The sequence below is a fragment of the Ixodes scapularis genome, unplaced genomic scaffold, assembly GCF_016920785.2.
Source record: "Ixodes scapularis isolate PalLabHiFi unplaced genomic scaffold, ASM1692078v2 PGA_scaffold6__148_contigs__length_123643588, whole genome shotgun sequence".
NCBI lineage: Eukaryota > Metazoa > Arthropoda > Arachnida > Ixodida > Ixodidae > Ixodes > Ixodes scapularis.
The window spans coordinates 24,375,067-24,392,511 of record NW_024609881.1 but is presented as its reverse complement, the minus strand read 5'-3'; the positions used below and the strand labels follow the sequence as shown (position 1 = coordinate 24,392,511).

General features: G+C 43.8%; 1 protein-coding gene across 7 annotated transcripts in view; it reads right to left on the bottom strand.

Annotated features, from left to right (window-relative positions):
* Window positions 1–6,305: 6,305 nt before the first annotated feature.
* The window catches only part of LOC115328783 (zinc finger protein OZF), a 36,829-nt gene continuing 25,689 nt past the window's right edge, over window positions 6,306–17,445 (bottom strand). For 6 of the 7 annotated variants that reach the window (XM_040503585.2, XM_040503584.2, XM_040503587.2 and 3 more), the window contains one exon: window positions 14,110–16,370. In XM_040503585.2, coding sequence (XP_040359519.1) covers window positions 15,046–16,370 — 1,325 coding nt within the window. In that variant the 3' untranslated portion in view covers window positions 14,110–15,045. Of the gene's footprint in view, window positions 8,550–14,109; window positions 16,371–17,445 lie in introns of those variants that run through there. The other variant, XR_005798718.2, reaches the window with a different exon arrangement.

The following is a 17,445-nucleotide window of genomic DNA, read 5'->3' as shown; positions in this document are numbered from 1 at the left end:
CCTTATCCCAGGTCTGGAGAATTTGAAAAAGGTAGTAGCGACGTAAAATGTGTTATGATGACCCCTGGATAGGTTCCCCAGGGCATAACAAAGCCCTTTTTTTAAATTTCTTTGTTGAAAAATTTTAACGCAACTTTGAATTTTGTGTAGTCAATGAAACCCACATTCATCAAATTTAATTTTTTTATTATTAATTTTTAGCACAGTTTTCTAAAAAAAAAGGGCTCTCTGATACGGATAAGAAACCATTATGTTCCGCAGTGAACCCTAGAGAGGACAAAGGAGGACGATCGTTTCACAAAAGGAGTAAACCCTGGTTTCCTCACAGCATCCTCTTTATGAAGGAAACCTGACGATTGCCGTGAGGACAATAAACCACTATCCGCTGTAAAACGAAGCAGACAGCAAAGGCGAGAATGACATTCTCCGAAAAATAGGGTTTTTATTTGGCCCTTTTTATCTCATCGATCTTTTGGTGACGTCTTCAGAAAGCTGCCAACCCCCCTCCCCGAATGCAACGAGATACCTTTACCTGGCCGAGTATCGCGTTACAACTGATACATAGCAAGTGTATTCCACTATTGAGATACAAATACATTTTTGAAATGTATTTCGATACAGAGATAGCGATACTCAAAAGTATCTCTGAAATAGTATCGCAATACATTTGTATCGCGATACTGCTTAGCTCTGGTGTGGGGTGTCCGGTTTTATTCACCTCCAAGACGTAAGTCCGCGTTAATTCTATTGGGGGACACTCCAGTGTGTGAAATAATAATAATAATAATAATAATAATGTTTATTTTCCACCATAAGATGGTGGCGATCAGGGAAAAAAGCTGTCAGGTACAGCTTGACGGGTCCGTGACCGCCTACAGAAAGCAATGAAGCATTAGGCAATGAAATGATTGCCTAATGAAGTAATGAAGTATGAAATGTAGCAAAACTGCAATACTAAATTTGGGAAATATTTTGATTGCTTCAACCTATCTTAACACAGTATCCGAAAGGCTGAATTCTGATAGCTTTTTTCGACAATGCTTTTACATCTCTTGTCTAGTTCTTACCAAGAAAAAAAAAAAAAAGAGATAAAGGCTGAATTAACGATGATGGTGGAAGGCTAGGCTTCAAAAACGAGGAAGTGGGATATTTGTGTCAAATGTTTGCAGCTCGATCTCAGCTTTTACATATAATTTTGCTAATAAACTTGTTTAATGTCAATATGTCATTAATTTATCAGAAAACCTTTAGTCATTAAACAAAACAATATTGTTTATAATTAGCATTGGTCTGTCACTTTATACTTTCTATGTGCACTTGAATGAATCATCGAGCAGGGATGATTTATATCAGACTAAATGTGGGCAAAGAGCAGTGCTTTTCTGAGCAAAGCGGAGTTTTATCGGAGCTTTCTTTCTCTTTTACACCTCGGTCGTAAGTTATGTAGCGTATCCTATTTATTGCAAGCAAATCAGAACGCAAAATAAGAAGCCAATGAACCTCTCCAGCAGCTAAAAAATAAAGCTAATTTTTTAGTATGGCTGGGTTTACATCAATAAAAATTTGCTAATTGAACTTTAGTTTGCGTAACTCTTTCTTCGGCATTGTTTTCAGCGATAGGACAGATTGATCAATATATCCCATGTTTAAAAAAATACATCTATTGATAAGGAGTTGCTATTTTATAGCTAGTGATTTAAATAAAATTAGTCCGATTTAAAATAAATAAATCTAATTAATTTTTTTACCTCGCTTAAAATCATCTGCCTTATGGCGTTTTTAATAATATGTGCGGATTTACTCGACTTCCTGGATATTTGGTGCAAGATCAGTTTTAACATTATATAAAACTACAGAAAAATACAGTCTATATTGTTGCAAGCATAAATTTGCAATATGATGCGACTATCTCAATGCTTAGTGCATATGAAAAAAAACAATTTTAAGTGGAGTAAATTTTTTTTTATTTAGAACGGCATAATAGGAAAAACACTCTTTTGTTGTTCTTAAGTGCTGTCATCGAATATCTACATCCGGTACTCTGAACGAGTGAACGTGCCAGGCATCTATACTGCCCTGTAGCTATTGAGCAAGTGATCTCATATAAAATGGTCAGAAAAAATGTGACTCTATAGTCGGTGACAGGCGAGGAATTCAGGGGAAACTCCTCCCGCCCCTTTCCACTTTAGAAGAGTGACTGCTGGAGAGGAGACACATCCACTCTGCTAAAGAGGAAAGGGGCAGGAGGTTTCCCTGAACCTGTCCCTGACTGTAGCAGACTACTACTGCTGTTTTGTCATGCTCATTGTATGTTATTCAAGATGAAGCTACCTAGTACCTAGGAAGTATTTGGGATGATTGCTTTTGTAGCCGAGTGCGCTGAGAAGAGGCACTCACTTTTTCCCACAGAAATGCATTACCGGAAGTCAAATTGTGACTGGTTGCCGCCTGCTTTAATTTGCGACAGCACACTAGCGCCGGTTGGACCTCTAGTGCACATTACAATAACTCGATGATCAGAGCTCGGTGTTCCGACGTCCCCGCCCATTCTCGTCTCCTCCTCTCGCTCCGTTTCTCGACACACAGGTTCAAGAACCCTTTGGAGCCTCGTGGACCTTGAGTGCGTACCTGTTGCAAAATCACGCCAGAAGACATGGAGCGCACGCTGGAGGCTGGGTGTTCGAAAGACAGGCGCCGACGTTCTCGTTTTGTCAGCATTCCTACACGCCTTTCCTGCCTTCAGCAAATCCAGACTGGGCCCAACCCCTTTCAACTCGGCACAGACTGCAAACAACCGAAACTGCCATCAGACTTTGAACCTACATCTGTTGTCATTTTCCAGATGCCCTGTAACCAGATACTAGCTGCCATGTTTTTGAAGCTAAGAAAGTGAATAAGAAACACTGCAACTTCTACAACGACATCCAACCTATAAATTCTCGCGAGGAGCCACAGCTACAGCCCCAAGGAACAAGTGTCTGGTACAACAAAATATTGTGGTAAAAAGAGTGAAAGATAGTGATGGCTGAAAAGCAGCTGTCGTTAAACTATGTGCAATTACAAACACGCCTGTGCTGAGGAGTATCAGCCCAATAAAATCAGTTTATAGTTCTAGACTCCCATGTCTCTTTTTCAGACCGTTTGAGAATGTAACACAATGTCTTCACATGTATTAAACAACCTTACTGAAAACATGATGTCACCTCACATAGGCGCCGACTACGAGGGACATGGGGGTCCTTACCCCCTCCCCCCTCTCCCGAGCTCTTCAAAAAAACAAATACCATCGCCTCCGGAACCTCTGGGTGCACCTCATTATTCTCATCTGTGCTCCCTGGTGCCTGCACATATCGATAGTTGGCGACCAGTGGATCATTTTTTAAACTATTCGCACAGTCCTGTTCAAAAACCCTACGTAGTATTAGCAAATACGATAAAGTCTAGTGCTGGACATTCCCTTGAAAGCCATTGAAAGTAGTTGCGAATGACGACAGTGGCACCTCAAGCGTACCTGCAGCCTACGAAAGTAGACGACACAATACGTTTTGTAAGCCCCATTTTGGTTTCCGAAATGTTGAAACAATTCATTACGGTCAGTGCGCTTGAACCAAGGAATTCACTGATCATAACTGCAATGACATCTAAATTATAGGGTCAGAAAAGCAGACATTTGTTTAGGTATTGAGCCATCAGTATCCTTATCCTACGTTATCCAGGAAATTACACAAGTTTGGGACGTCTCTTTCAAGTGTAAAAATATTTAAGCGCTTTAAACAACAGTTTAGAAGCTTTCTCTTGATGTTCTCGGCACAATGCAATAATTTTGTCACGATATCTTGGCTGAATGCAAATATCGTTAGTTGTCCGAGGCTGTCCAGCAGCTCATGCCAGTAGCATAACAAAAGCTGAAGTAACGAGAAAAATGCGCCTGCAAATAATTCGCAATCATTACAGAAGCGGCATTTTTGGGGGGTCAGTCTAGACCAAAATAAAAATAAATAGCAAGAAAATTGCAAGATAGAAAATACACAGGAAAAGACTCCCTCGGCACCGGCAATCGTTGGAGCGATCTTGTAAAAGAAAATAAACAAAAAAGGAGCTCTGGCACCGCTAACTGGACTTGCCCATTACACCGCATTTATTTGTTGTTTTCGGTCGAGGCTCCGCTCCGGGTAGTGTTCAAACTTGACGACACCCATCTGTGATTTGTTTGTGTTTCGAAGGCGGCCAATTTGATTGGCTCTAAGTGAATGCATGCAAGCGTTACCGCTTCCTTTCTGTATGAAGCCTACTGACCAACTTCCTTGGCGAGTCCGTGTAGCGGGCCATCGGGAGACCGCTCTATGCCGTCGGAAAGTGCTCGCCATGTAACTGGGCCACCACCGGCTGGTATGACACAGTTGTTTACTTATGTTACCAACCTTATTCTTTTTCTCAAATTAGTGTATATGTATATACGGTGGAAATTGCAGCAAGCTCGTCGGCCTCCCCCCCAGGAAATGAAAAACTTTCCGCCTATGTCACCTCATACATAAACCCCGTGGAAGGCAGGAATTGGGCAACTGTCAGAACCTACACCCGAAGCCACCATTCTCTTAAAGGGCCCATGAAACAAATTTTGGGCTCCCAGTTGAAAATTCCCATTAGATTCCAATTGGAATTTCCAATTGGTACCAGCTAGGTTTTGGGACAACCAATTGGTCACTGCAATGGGAACCAATTGGAACCCATTAAGATTCCAACTGGAAAAGTTTTTCCAATTGGTGAGACCCATTGGCCAGTGTGCTTCCAATTGGAACCCACTAAAACCGATTGGTTCCAATCAAAACCAGTTAGAATTCTAATTGGATCTAATGGGAATTTTCAGCTGGGATGAATGACTTTCAATCGAGATTTTACTAATAGCATATCGTTAAGTGAGCCAAAAGAAGAAAATAGGAAGTCAAAAGCCTGACTTTCAGTGCAAAAATTTGAAAACACACCGGACTATTTGGTACGTCCTTCCCTTCGATAGCTCTCTGCCTTTTCACTGATATATCCGCGGCGCCTAAAGCACGTCACCAGGCCCATACGCACGTCACACGACACCAGACCTCACTTATTTCCTTCAGCCCTTAGTTGACAGTACGGTGGAAGCTATGCACTTGCCGGACCAATCATCAGCCCCCTCCCATTCATCACCTGACCTCATTCTCTGCATGTGGGTATGTGCGAGGGAGCGTGATCATGTGCAAAAGTGTGGCTGGCCGAACGAGCACGTAGCTTCCACAGCACTGTCAGCTTATGGGTAAAGGGAGCGGAGTGGGGAAAGCAACTTTTGTCTGAATTGTGAGCGACGGGATAATCTTCTAGGTGGAGAATGGCTATGTCCGGGTAACGAGGGTCCGAGCAAGAGGGGACTTCCTCCTTTCCGTCTTTTTGAACTGTCGGGTACAATGCCCGATTTGCGAGTTGAGGAAAGCTAAACAGGACAAAGTTGAAAAATTGTTTCATGACCCCTTTAAAGGGGTCATGAAACAATTTTCTAACTTGTTCCTGTTTAGCTTTCCTCCTCAACTCATAAATCGCACAATCTATTAAACAGTTCAAGAAGACGAAAAGAGGGGAGTCCCCTCTTGCTCAGAATCTCGTTTGTATACCCGGACAGAGCCATTGTCCCCCTAGAAGACTAGCCCATTGCTCAAAATTCAGACAAAAGTTGTTTTCCCCACCCAGTACACCCCGAAGCTGACAGCTAGTGCTGTGGAAGCTACATGATCGTTGGGCCAGCCACACTTTTCCCACGTGGTCACGCTCTCTTGTGCATACACACGCGCAGAGAATGAGGTCAGGTGATGAAAGGGAGGCGGCTGATTGGTCGGGCAAGCGCGTAGCTTCCACCACAATGTCAGCTTAGGGGGGAAGGGAATAAGGGAGGTCCGGTATCGTGTGACGTGCGTTTGGACACAGTGACGCTTTTTGGGAACCGCGGATGTATCACAGTGAAAAGGCAGAGAGCTTACGAAGGGGAGGAGGTACAAAATAGTCCACTGGGTTTAACTTTTTGCACTGAAAGTCAGGCATTTGACTTTCTACATTTTTTCTTTTGGCCCACTGAACGATATGCTATTAGTAAAATCTCAATCTAAAGTGATTTATACCAGCCCAAAATTCATTTCATGGGCCCTTTAACTGCTGCAGCGAGATCCCAGCATCAAACAGGATGGCAAAGTGGGAACTTTCTAAAGAGATACTCTGCCTGTGGCACATTTGATTTAACTAAGGTATGCAATGGCAGACAAAAAAGTTAACAACACTGAGGGAAATTTACTATAGACCTTTATTTCTGAGAAACAGTGAAACAAAAGTCTGATTACATATTTATTATCCACAGATTTTGTTCGAGCAAAACAACATAAAACTAAAAAGAAAAAACATTTCAATAAAGATAGGCTTTGAAATTAATTGCACAATAAAAAAATAAACATGCCTTCAGGAACAATTCAAAGGACCCTGTAACCAAAGAAAATACATGGCTGAGTTAGTATTCATTGAAACTTAGCTTCACCAACCCTCCTCATTCTAATAAAAAATATAAGAATGTTAGCCATCAGTGAAGCAGAGAAACAAACTACTAACCTGTGTTACGCAAAAACAAGCAAAAGGAATTTTCCAGCATACAAGGACACCTAAGGTCTGAAAATTCTGATGCAGACAGCCAGGCAACACGGAGACAACTGCCAGGAACATGAAGACGGAACAAGAGAGTATTGGGAACACCTAACGGAACGGAAAGTTACATCTCAAAGCAGGTGTCATATAAATACATGATTGCGAAAATGCCAGTACAAAGAAGAAAGGCGAAAAAACTTGGAGTATAAACATGATAGTCATTTCCAAATTTTCCACACCTTTCACCAACGCAGTCCCAAAGGGACATTGCACAGTATTCAAAATGGGTACAGTGCCAATTTATAGCAAAACCTGCTGGACTGTGCAAGGAATATTCAAATAGCAATGTCCGAACCACTAAAGGGAAGTGTTATGGTGAAACCACACACACCCCCACTGAGGAAACTGCTAGAATAAGGTCTTGGCATGGTACAGGACATAAAAAGAAAAATCTTGGAAAAATTTACCTCATACCACTTAATGGGGGACACTACCCAGAAAAAGAAACTTTTGAAAAAAAAGTAGATTTTGAAAAAAGCCATGTTTAAATCCACCAACACCTCGAGAAAATTCCCAGAATGTTTTATTTGTTTGCACTGCATAGTTATTATTTAAAAATTATTTTCGGTGCACCAATGCTAAAGAAAAAGTAGAGATTCAAGCACTTTGAGCGCTTTTTTTCTTTGTTCCATTTTTGGCATAAATTTCAGATTAGAAAAGCTATCGTTAGGTAATTAGACAAAAGGAAAGGCTTACTCGTTTTTCATAACTGGAACTTAATGGGCACTGCAACTGTGGCATTATCTTTTTTTACTTTATGAATCTCTTTTATAAAAAAATGTTAAGGTTTCGTCGACGACATAACACAAAAAATTTATTTGATTTTTAAGTGTGATGTAAGCATAAAATAAATTACTTTCCAGGAATTTTTTCACAGTTGCACTCTCCGGGCATTCTGCTTTGTATCTAGCGAAGGAAAATGTTGGGTATTACATTAGTTTCCTAACAATACTTTTCCTAAACAACGTCAGCGCATTTCTAATAAAAACAACAATAATTTCCTTCACATTTCATGTACACAGATGAAACTTTGCAGTGCATTTTGTCTCGCCACTACCAGTATATACTGTGATTTTCATTCATACTAAGCCAAAGGTTCAAAAGCTGACCCTTTTAGGTAGTGTCCTTCCTTAAGGCCCGTTCACACACTTGCGTTTGACTACGACTGAGACAAGACCGGCTTTTAAGCGTCTTGTGACTGCTCACGACCGGCTGCACAACAATGCAGAAAGTCATAAGCTCTCACTAGAGCCTTAAAAACAGGGTGTCGAACCGAACCCGAAACCGGATCAAAACCGTTTTGACCAAACCGGTACAAGACCGAAACCGAAATCGATTGCTTCATATTGGACCCGAACTGGAACGAAACCATAACCTGATGTGGCGGTTACCGGTTCAACGAAAGTGGTTCAGGGCCAATTTTGTCAATAATTGATCTTAATGGGCAAAGTAGCGGGCGTATTTCTTTCTTATACTGCCAAGACTAATCCTTACTGTCGGATATTTTTACGTTTTGTTTTTATTGCGTACGTAATAAAAATGCATCATCATCATAAGCACAAACACAAAGAGAAGGCGTGGTCAGCGAGCTCGCTCAGTTCTCACCTCTACTTAGGCATCTGGAGAGCTTCAGTTTTACTTTGTTTCTTGGATTGACCCCAGCGGCGCAGTAGTGGCGGCGGCGATTTCAAAGCACCGCTTGGCCGCAGCCCCCGAGATACAACAAAGTTTCTTCAGTTAGAGCAGTTGACTCTAGGGGATTTTTGGGGGCGTGGCTTAGGTGCCATAAAGAGACATTGAAATCAACCTCTGCTTTCGGCCGCAGCCTAGTAGAAGCCCTAAAAAGAAGAGAAACAATGCTTCTTGGCAACGGCGTTTTCTGCGCTTTAAATGCGAGGTACAATATTTGCTGTCGGTCAAAGAGAAAGGAAGAGTGCGAACTTAACTAAAAAAAAGAGAAAAAACATGGGCATAATATACATCGGGATTAAAAACAGCGCAAAAGAGATCAGTGAAACAATTAATTTTGAAGTATGTCGTACCAACTTGCCCAAGTTTCAACTTTAGCAAATGCGACCGTCAGAAAGCGTGCAAAAGCAACGTTAACGTCATCGAATGCGGTGCTCAGGAAGTAGACAAACTCAACACGTTGTTAGAAGCCCAAGAAAAGTTGACGAAGGCCGAACCGCGTGATTGCACTGCAGCGAGCAAGAGCATCAGTCCCCTACTGGAATCTTTTCTTGAGGAGCTGCGCCTCAGCAAAAACGAAGACATTTTTCGTTACTGGGAGAACCACAAGCTTGAACGACCAGAACTCTATCAGCTAAACAATGTTGCTCTGGCAGCGCCAGCTACGCAAAGTCAGCGTAGAGTGAACCCTCTCAGGTCTCGGGTTTGTGCTTTCACTGCTTTGAGCCAACTTGAAAGAGTCGACAATAGACAACATCACGTTCATCCGCGCGAAAAGCGCCATAAGCATATATAACGCTATGAAACGTCATGACATGTAAAAGCTCTAGTGGGGTTTGATCAAATATATTCCTCTTTCGCTGTGGGATAAAATATATATAATAATTTTAATATGCCCCCGCTTTTTGTGTTATTTTTATTTCATTTATTTATTTGTTTAAACACTTTAAGCATCCCCGGCGGTATTTCATAAGAGGTTGGTTACAATGAAAACAGGTAACAAACTGGCAGCGCGCAAACAAACATGGACGCAGGAAAGAAATCGACAGACTAGCACTGGACTTCAACTGAACGTTTAATGAAAAGAAAACACCAAGAAAAACAACCGAATCACCAGGTTATATATTAAAATTTGGCTGGCGCATTGGACTCGTTCCTTTCCTATCTCGTAGACTTCCAGAAGATTGTGTGCTGTTTTGTCAGCCCCACTCCCCAAAATCGGGAGGCTGTCAAATTTCGGCCAACACAAGCAACTGATGCAGTATAAAGGAAGATGGCCTCCCGAGGTTCACTGCAGTGACAGTGCATGTTCACGTGCCCGGTCATTGACATATCAGTCAATCTGGCCGAAGTATACACGACCACAGCTTAACAAGATCCGATAACTGCCCCAACTGCGCACTCGGTGTACCTGTTTGTCTGTTTCAACTTTTACGTCACAATTGTTTCCTCTCGTTCCCCTGTCAGCCACTCTGGGGCATAGCTGCGACATCTTACCGGGCGTCGAAAACAGGTAGCATGTCTAAAAAAAGACGTGTGTGCAGAGCAAAACAAACAAAAACATATAGAGGCAGAGCAACCCAGTTAGAGACCTTTTTACTGTTTACAAAGTCACGTCCCAGCCTGTGATTTTCACAGCCCAGCACGTGTGTGTTCGTCGCTTCGCCAAAGCGAGCAAAGTACGCGCTATACGCACGAGCACTAAATATGGCACCGGCCACAAGCTCTCGTTCCCGAAATGACGCCCTCTTCTGGCAGAGTTTGAAATATTGCACAGCTGCGTATGCAAAAGACACCGTAAAAATGGAAAGACGATCGCTTTTATATAGTTCACTTAAGAGCAGTATTATACAAGTAAGAGCCTTCCCACATTAATGGTGTCTTTTGCGCACGTCACTGAGCAGGGTTTTCAGATCTGTCTAAAGAGGGAGTAGTTTTGGGATCGGTTTATTGCAAGAATCTCAGGCTCACAAAAGGCTGCAGGAAGTGCTCGGTCAATTATCAAAGGGCGAGTTACAAACCGGTTCGCGCTTATTAAAACTGGTAACCGGAGTGATATTATGTGCGCTACCCTACACCGTAACCGAACCGGAACAAAATGGAATGCTACTGAACCCGAACCGAACAACAATAATGACTGGTTCGACACTCTGCTTAAAAACCTGTTTTTAGCCTCTCTGGTCGTAAGCAGTCACCAGGGTGTGAACGAGTCGTTACATCAGTACCAAATTCTGTAGCAGCTGAAAGAAACAATGTAATAACTTAAACTGCAAACCTTTTGTTTTTAATAAGCAAGATTAAATTCTGATTGCACATTAACCATAGTTACAATTGTATCTTCCTCATAGATAAAAGTAGTATCAGAGAAAACGATAAAGACAATTTAACAAACATATTAGACGTTGCCTCAAAGAGCACACCTCGAGCAAGTTTAAGGGAGCTTGCAACAAGACCTAGAGCATGACCCAATGTACACTCAGGTTCCAGAACACAGAGTAGTTGCTCTGAAAAATAATAAACAATGTTTCCTAATCATTGACCCGGCCTCTAGATCACAGCTAGAGAAGAATCATTCACTACGCACCAAAACATTTGTGTGATGACAAACGGCATTTGGACAAGAGGCTCTGTGTGCACATTCTATGTGGTCAACCAAGCTGGAATTCCGATTCAAGTTTCTCGGATATTGCTGGCATATTAAAGGCCCACTTGGTTCAGGCATTACGCAAGTGCCCTCAGTGTTTGTTAACCTTGTATGTTAACAGGTGCCCGGTGAGGCAAGACCGTTAAAACAATGACCTGGAACGCTGCTGGAATTCGTCAGGCTTATTGCGCATAAAGGTTTCAGTGTGGCACGCTTAAATATTAATCCGAGCAAAGCCTTTGGGGCCTACGTTGCACTCGGTTATATGTATACTTCGATTGGGCACAGATCGAAGAGGCGTCATACTCCGCTCGAGGAGGAAAGAAGGAGGGAGAGGAGAATGAGAGACGAGGGAAGACGGAAGGAGAGGAGGATAGGAGAGAGAGACAGGAGTGAGTGAGAAGCGAAATGGCAGAAAGCCCCCGAAAGTTTGTTGCGAAGAAAACGAGGGGACTTGCGGTCGGGGAAGTCCCCCGGCGATTTGTGGTTGGCAATTTGTTGTGGCATTCTGGCAGATTTAGAAACTCTGTTTCTGGATGTTCAACTAAATGCTGGTCGCTTAGTGTTACAGACAATTAATGAAGTTAATATTTTCAATACCCTCGACGAGCTCTACCTGCTCCGAAAGAGGATGGGCTGCACCGGGAGGAACGCGAGGACGCCAGCTGGCAAAATAAAGACTGCAGCAACGCTGCAGACACACCTTAACTGGCTGAGATGGATGTCGATGGACAGCCCCATCCACCGCAATAATGCCTTCCTCCGAGTCCTCGATATCATCGCCAAGCACTACCCAATGCTTGTCCTGTGTTGTCTCCCTCTTGTCCTTGTCTTTTGTGCTTTTTAATTTTCGTAATGTTTAACCAACTAGGTCAACAAATCATTTTGCTACACTACCCAATGCCTTAGAGCATTCGGAGGATGCAATTTAAGATTTAAGTGATAGAACTTAGAACTTATTTTTACTCTCAGGAGCACAGGAGCAATAAGCATACACTCTTCACATGGGGCCTATTTCTCAGGTTCTCAAGAATGTACTAGGTTAATGGTTTTGATTTCGTATAGCTGCTTTCTTAAGACTTTGACTTTGGGTTGTTTTGTTATTTTATTTCTTGTGAATTATGGTTTTTTGGGAATTGGGTCAATCCTGGGTACAAATTTGTTTCCCAAACTTAATTGAAAGTAGCTCTTCATGTTCAACTTACAAATCGCCACGGTGCGCTGAGTCTAGGTTGTTAAAATTATTAACCCCATTATCTGTAACAATAAACAGCCGGCGTTTAGTCGAGCATCCAGAAACTGAGTTTCTAAATCTGCTAGAACGCTCTAAGCAGGGGAAAAGAAGATATTGCATTCCAATTCGTCTGCTTCGCCACAACAAATTGCCAGGGGACTTCCCTGACTGCAAGTCCCTCCCTTTCCTTTCTCAACAAACTTTTGGGGGCATTTCCTATTTCCCCCTCCTCCTCTAATCCTCCTCCCCATCCTTCTTTCCTCCTCTCATTCTCCTCCACTTCCTTCATTAATTCTCCTCGAGCAGAGTATGACACCTCTTGGATCTGTACCCTTCCACTGAAATAGCATCAAGTTCTGCATGAGTTAAATGATTATACATGGGGCAGGCTTAACTGCAAGGCATTATGCACGTGTGCATCTGGTTCTGGCAGATAAACTTCTATTCTGGGCAAAGCTTTTGGCGCATGGTTTTAAACACTGTGTTCGATAATGGAGGAAAAGACTGGAATTATGAAAAAAAGCTTAAAGGCACTGCTTGCATTTAAATGGCTTTGGACATCTGTGACGTGTTTGCACTTGTCCCCACTCTCCAGGGTTAAAATGCCTGTATTGAACCAGCTCGCCTGCACCCTTGCTTTAGTTTTTAACCTGTGTGCATTCGATTATGGCTTCTCAGATAGGAATTTCGAGCACACGCTTCGAGGCACTACTTGCACTTAAATGGCTTTTCCTCAGTGTGAGTTTGATTACCGTAATATCCCGAGTCATCGCCCATCCCCGAGCCATCGCCCACCCCATTTTGGGGCCAATATCGATTTCCGAAAAAACACCGAGTCATCGCCCACCCCTTCAAATACCCCAGCGCGGACTCTGCGATCCGCGAACACTCATCCTACCCGAATGACGCGGCCGCGGACGTTACAGTTGGAGGACGTCCGTGACAAAGTAAAACGAAGGAGGGAAAGACACTTCTTTTTGTTTACGCATTTCCTCCTTGAGCGACCCCAAAGTGGTCGTGTATCCGTGCGAAAAGAAAACGATGGAGATAACAAAATAAGAGTTTGTTAACGTAACCGCGGAGTGTTAGGTCAAAGTCTGTCTCCGCCGAAGTAAAGTCACCGCGAACCCGCTCCTTCTTCCCGCCCGTCGCGACCGCGGTTGTGCAATATTTTAGGCAAAGCCAAAGCGTAAATAAAGCTTTGCTGGAACGTCCTACACAGACGTTTGCAGAGCGTCCCAACCGTGCATTGATAGCCCGCCGTGCACGGACGCACGTATGTACGCACCAAACAAGTTGCGCAAGAGCTTGCAATTGACAAGGCGCCCGACTTGGCCCGATGCCAAAGTATTTGCCAACGCGACCGCCGGCTTTCCCGCTTTCCGAGCATTGCTCTTGGTCGCTTCTTTGGTCCGCTCGCTCGCTCGCTCGTTGCGCCTGGTCGGTTTTTCTATTTTCTTGTAGACTTTTCTTTCTTTTTTTTTTTTTTTACTAAATAGGAGAACATAATGGTGACATTCTTTCACGGAACAAACGTTCGCGCTATATGCAGATCGGTGGTGTTTCTAGCGCGTATGCTAGCAACGGACTTCGCTATAGTTAAATATTCTTTCGTGAGCATTTTTTTCTATAAAACAATGAAACTAAATCGAGTTTTGAGTTTGATGTATCTCTTGTGCATCAGCGCTAGATACGCAGAGAAAAATAGGCGGTTTTTTCCGCTTTTTTTCAAGTGTTTGTGCACACCCACCGAGACATGGCCCACCCCACTTTTTTAAAGAATTTCAGGCGGTACGGGGGTGGGCGATGACTCGGGATATTACGGTATGCTTTTCTAGAGTCACTAAATAAGCTACGCTTTCAGAGTACCGCATCCCTTTTCTTTGGCTTTTTGCCAACAATACAGTCGCTCTATTCAACAATATTCTGGTTCGCTGCAGCATCATTGGACAGCGCCAGTCACGTGAGTCGCTATCATCATCGTGCAATGCCACCATCTTGGGTCCAGCGATCCACCGCCTGCTGCTGTTTTACTGTTTACTGCGCGCTCATGCTGAAGTCTGTCGCTCAGCACGCACCTTTTTCCTTACGTCAAGATACGAACAACATGACCTTCATTCGCTGCCACAGCTGCGGCTACGACAGCTGGCGCAGACGGTTACAGCTCGGCTTGGCTCAGCTACAAGCACTCCTCCATCTACGAGTGGACCCAAGCTGGCGGCGCCTGACGCGCTTCAGACGCGTAGTTTGGAAGTTTCGGTACTCTGAAAGCGTAGCTTTATTTAGTGACTCTATGCTTTCCCAGATGGGAATCTTAAACAAAGGCTTGGAGGTGCTGATTGAGCTTAAATGGCTTTTCACCAGTGTGTAGATGATTATGGCTTCGAATTTTAAGCAGACTTTGGAGCAGTGCTTGCATTCAAATGGCTTTATACCAGTGTACCAATGATTATGCCCCTGTAGATCGGAATTTTGAGCAAAGGCTTGGAGGCACTGCTTGCACCTAAATGGCTTTTCATCAGTGTGAATTTGATTATGATTCGAGATTGGAATTTTGAGCAAAGGCTTGGGGCACCACTTGCACTTAAATGGCTTTTCACCAGTGTGCATTCGATTGTTTTCTTATACAGGAATTTTAAGCACAGGCTTGGCGGCACTCCTTGCATTTAAATGACTTTTCACCAGTGTTTCATTATGACTTTTTACCAGTGTATTTGTGTATGCCTTCGTAGAAGGGAATCCTGAGCAAAGGTTTGGGGTACTGCTTTCACTTAAATGGCTTTTCATTAGTGTGCAAATGATTATGTCTTCGTAAATATGAATTTTGAGCAAAGGCTCGGGGGCACTCCTTGCACTTAAATGGCTTTTCACCAGTGTGCAAATGATTATGGCTTTGTAGATCGGAATTTCGAGAAAAGGCTCGGGGGCACAGCTTGCACTTAAATGGCTTTTCACCAGTGTGCGTTCGATTATGGCTTCGCAGATCGGAATTTCGAGCAAAGGCTCGGGGGCACTCCTTGCACTTAAATGGTTTTCCATCAGTGTGTGTTCGATTATGGCGCCATAGAACTGAATTTCGAGCAAAGGCTAGGGGGCACTGCTGGCACTTAAATGGCTTTTCACCAGTGTGCAAACGATTATGGCTTCGTAAATAGGAAAGTCGAGCAAAGGCTTGGGAGCACAGCTTGCACTTAAATGGCTTTTCACCAGTGTGCGTTCGATTATGGTTTCGCAGATCGGAATTTCGAGCAAAGGCTCGTGGGCACTCTTTGCACTGAAATGGCTTTTTACCAGTGTGCAATTGACTATGGCGTCGTAGAACGGAATTTTGAGCAAAGGCTAGGGGGCACTGCTTGCACTTAAATGGCTTTTCACCAGTGTGCAAATGATTATGACTTCGTAGATCGGAATTTCGAGCAAAGGCTCGGGGGCACTCCTTGCACTTATATGGTTTTTCATCAGTATGTGTTCGATTATGGCTTTGTAGATAGGAATTTTGAGCAAAGGCTTGGGGGCACTGCTTGCACTTAAATGGCTTTTCACCAGTGTGCGATCGATTGTGCTTTCTCAGATAAGAATTTTGAGCAAAGGCTTCAGGGCACTGCTTGCATTTAAATGGCTTTACATCAATGTGTGTTCGATTATGCTTTCTCAGGTAGCTTCTTTGAGTGAAGGTTTGAGGGCACTGCTTGCACTTAAATGGTTTTTCACCAGTGTGCATTTGATTATGGCGTCGCAGATTGGAATTTAGAGCAAAGGCTTTGGGGCAATGCATGCACTTATATGGCTTTTCACCACTATGTGTTCTGTAATGACAGGTCAGAAGAGAATTATAAGCAAATTCTTGGGGGCAAAGCTTGCACTTATATAGCTTTTCACTATTGTGGTTTTGAGTGTTGCCAAGCACTTGGGCCTTAGAGTCAGACTTGGGAGGTAGCTGGCACTTGGAATGTTCATCACCATGGGCAGCAAGGTGCCTCACAATTCCATGCTGATCTCTGGTGGCATAGGTGCAGGAACAGCATTCGAACCAGATGTCCTCGGTGACTTTCAGTGGGCAGCTGGTCTCCCCCAACAATGTGGCTCCATCACCTAGAAGAAAAGACCATATTGTTACGGTTAGACCACGATCACATAATTTGGTTATACAAAGAACGACGAAGTAGCCACGGGGATAAGGAAGAGGAAGTTGGTCGTAAATTAAAGACCGAACTGACAAGACCTGGTTGCCGTGTCTCCCAAGTCCTTTCACGCCTTATTATTTGGTGGAGGTGCGGCGACCCCTACCTCAAGGCTGAGGATCCGACACGGAGCTTCGATCAGGTAATCACCGGGGTCTACAGCCATCGTTGGGCACAAACACCGTAACATCCCAAACCATGCCGAATCCACCCGTCACAACGTCATTGACCGTCAGATGCCGTCAACGTGATCCTCCATTGTTTGCCGGCACAGCCACCCAAGATGTCGTCGAATGGCTCCGCGACTATGATCGAGCGAGCGCGCACCATCGCTGGGATGATACGCTTAAACTTGCTAACGTTAATTTCTACCTCAAAGACACGGCGATGATCTGGTACAATGACAACGAAGACGCTTTCACCTCCTGGGATTGATTCAAGGAGAAGTTTCTGGAAGTTTTTGGACTTTCTACGCAGCGCAAACAACTGGCTGAAGGGCGTCTGGCCTACCGTGCCCAAAGTCCCGACGAGGACTACATCGGCTACATCGAGGACGTACTTGCTCTCTGTAAACTCGCCAATCCAACCATGTCAGAGGCAGACAAGGCTGGCCATATACTCAAAGGAATATCAGAAGACGGGTTCCAATACCTCATGGCCCGTGACTCCCGCACCGTCGAGAGCATCATAGAAGCCTGTCGTCGCCTCAACAAGACCAAAAGAGCCAGGATTCCAGCAACCACCTCAACGAGGTTACCCTCGCTACCCTCGCGACTGCAAATCCCCGTCACTGAAACTATACACACAGTCATCCGTGACATCATCAAGGAAGAGCTTCGGATTATGTTTCCCGACAGTGCCACATTACTCGAGGAAACAACTGCAGCGACGCGTATGTCCTTAAGGGATGCCATTCGAGAGGAGCTTTCTGCCGCAGCTCCTAATATTTCTGCAATTACAATGAGCCCTCGTCTACATGCTGACTC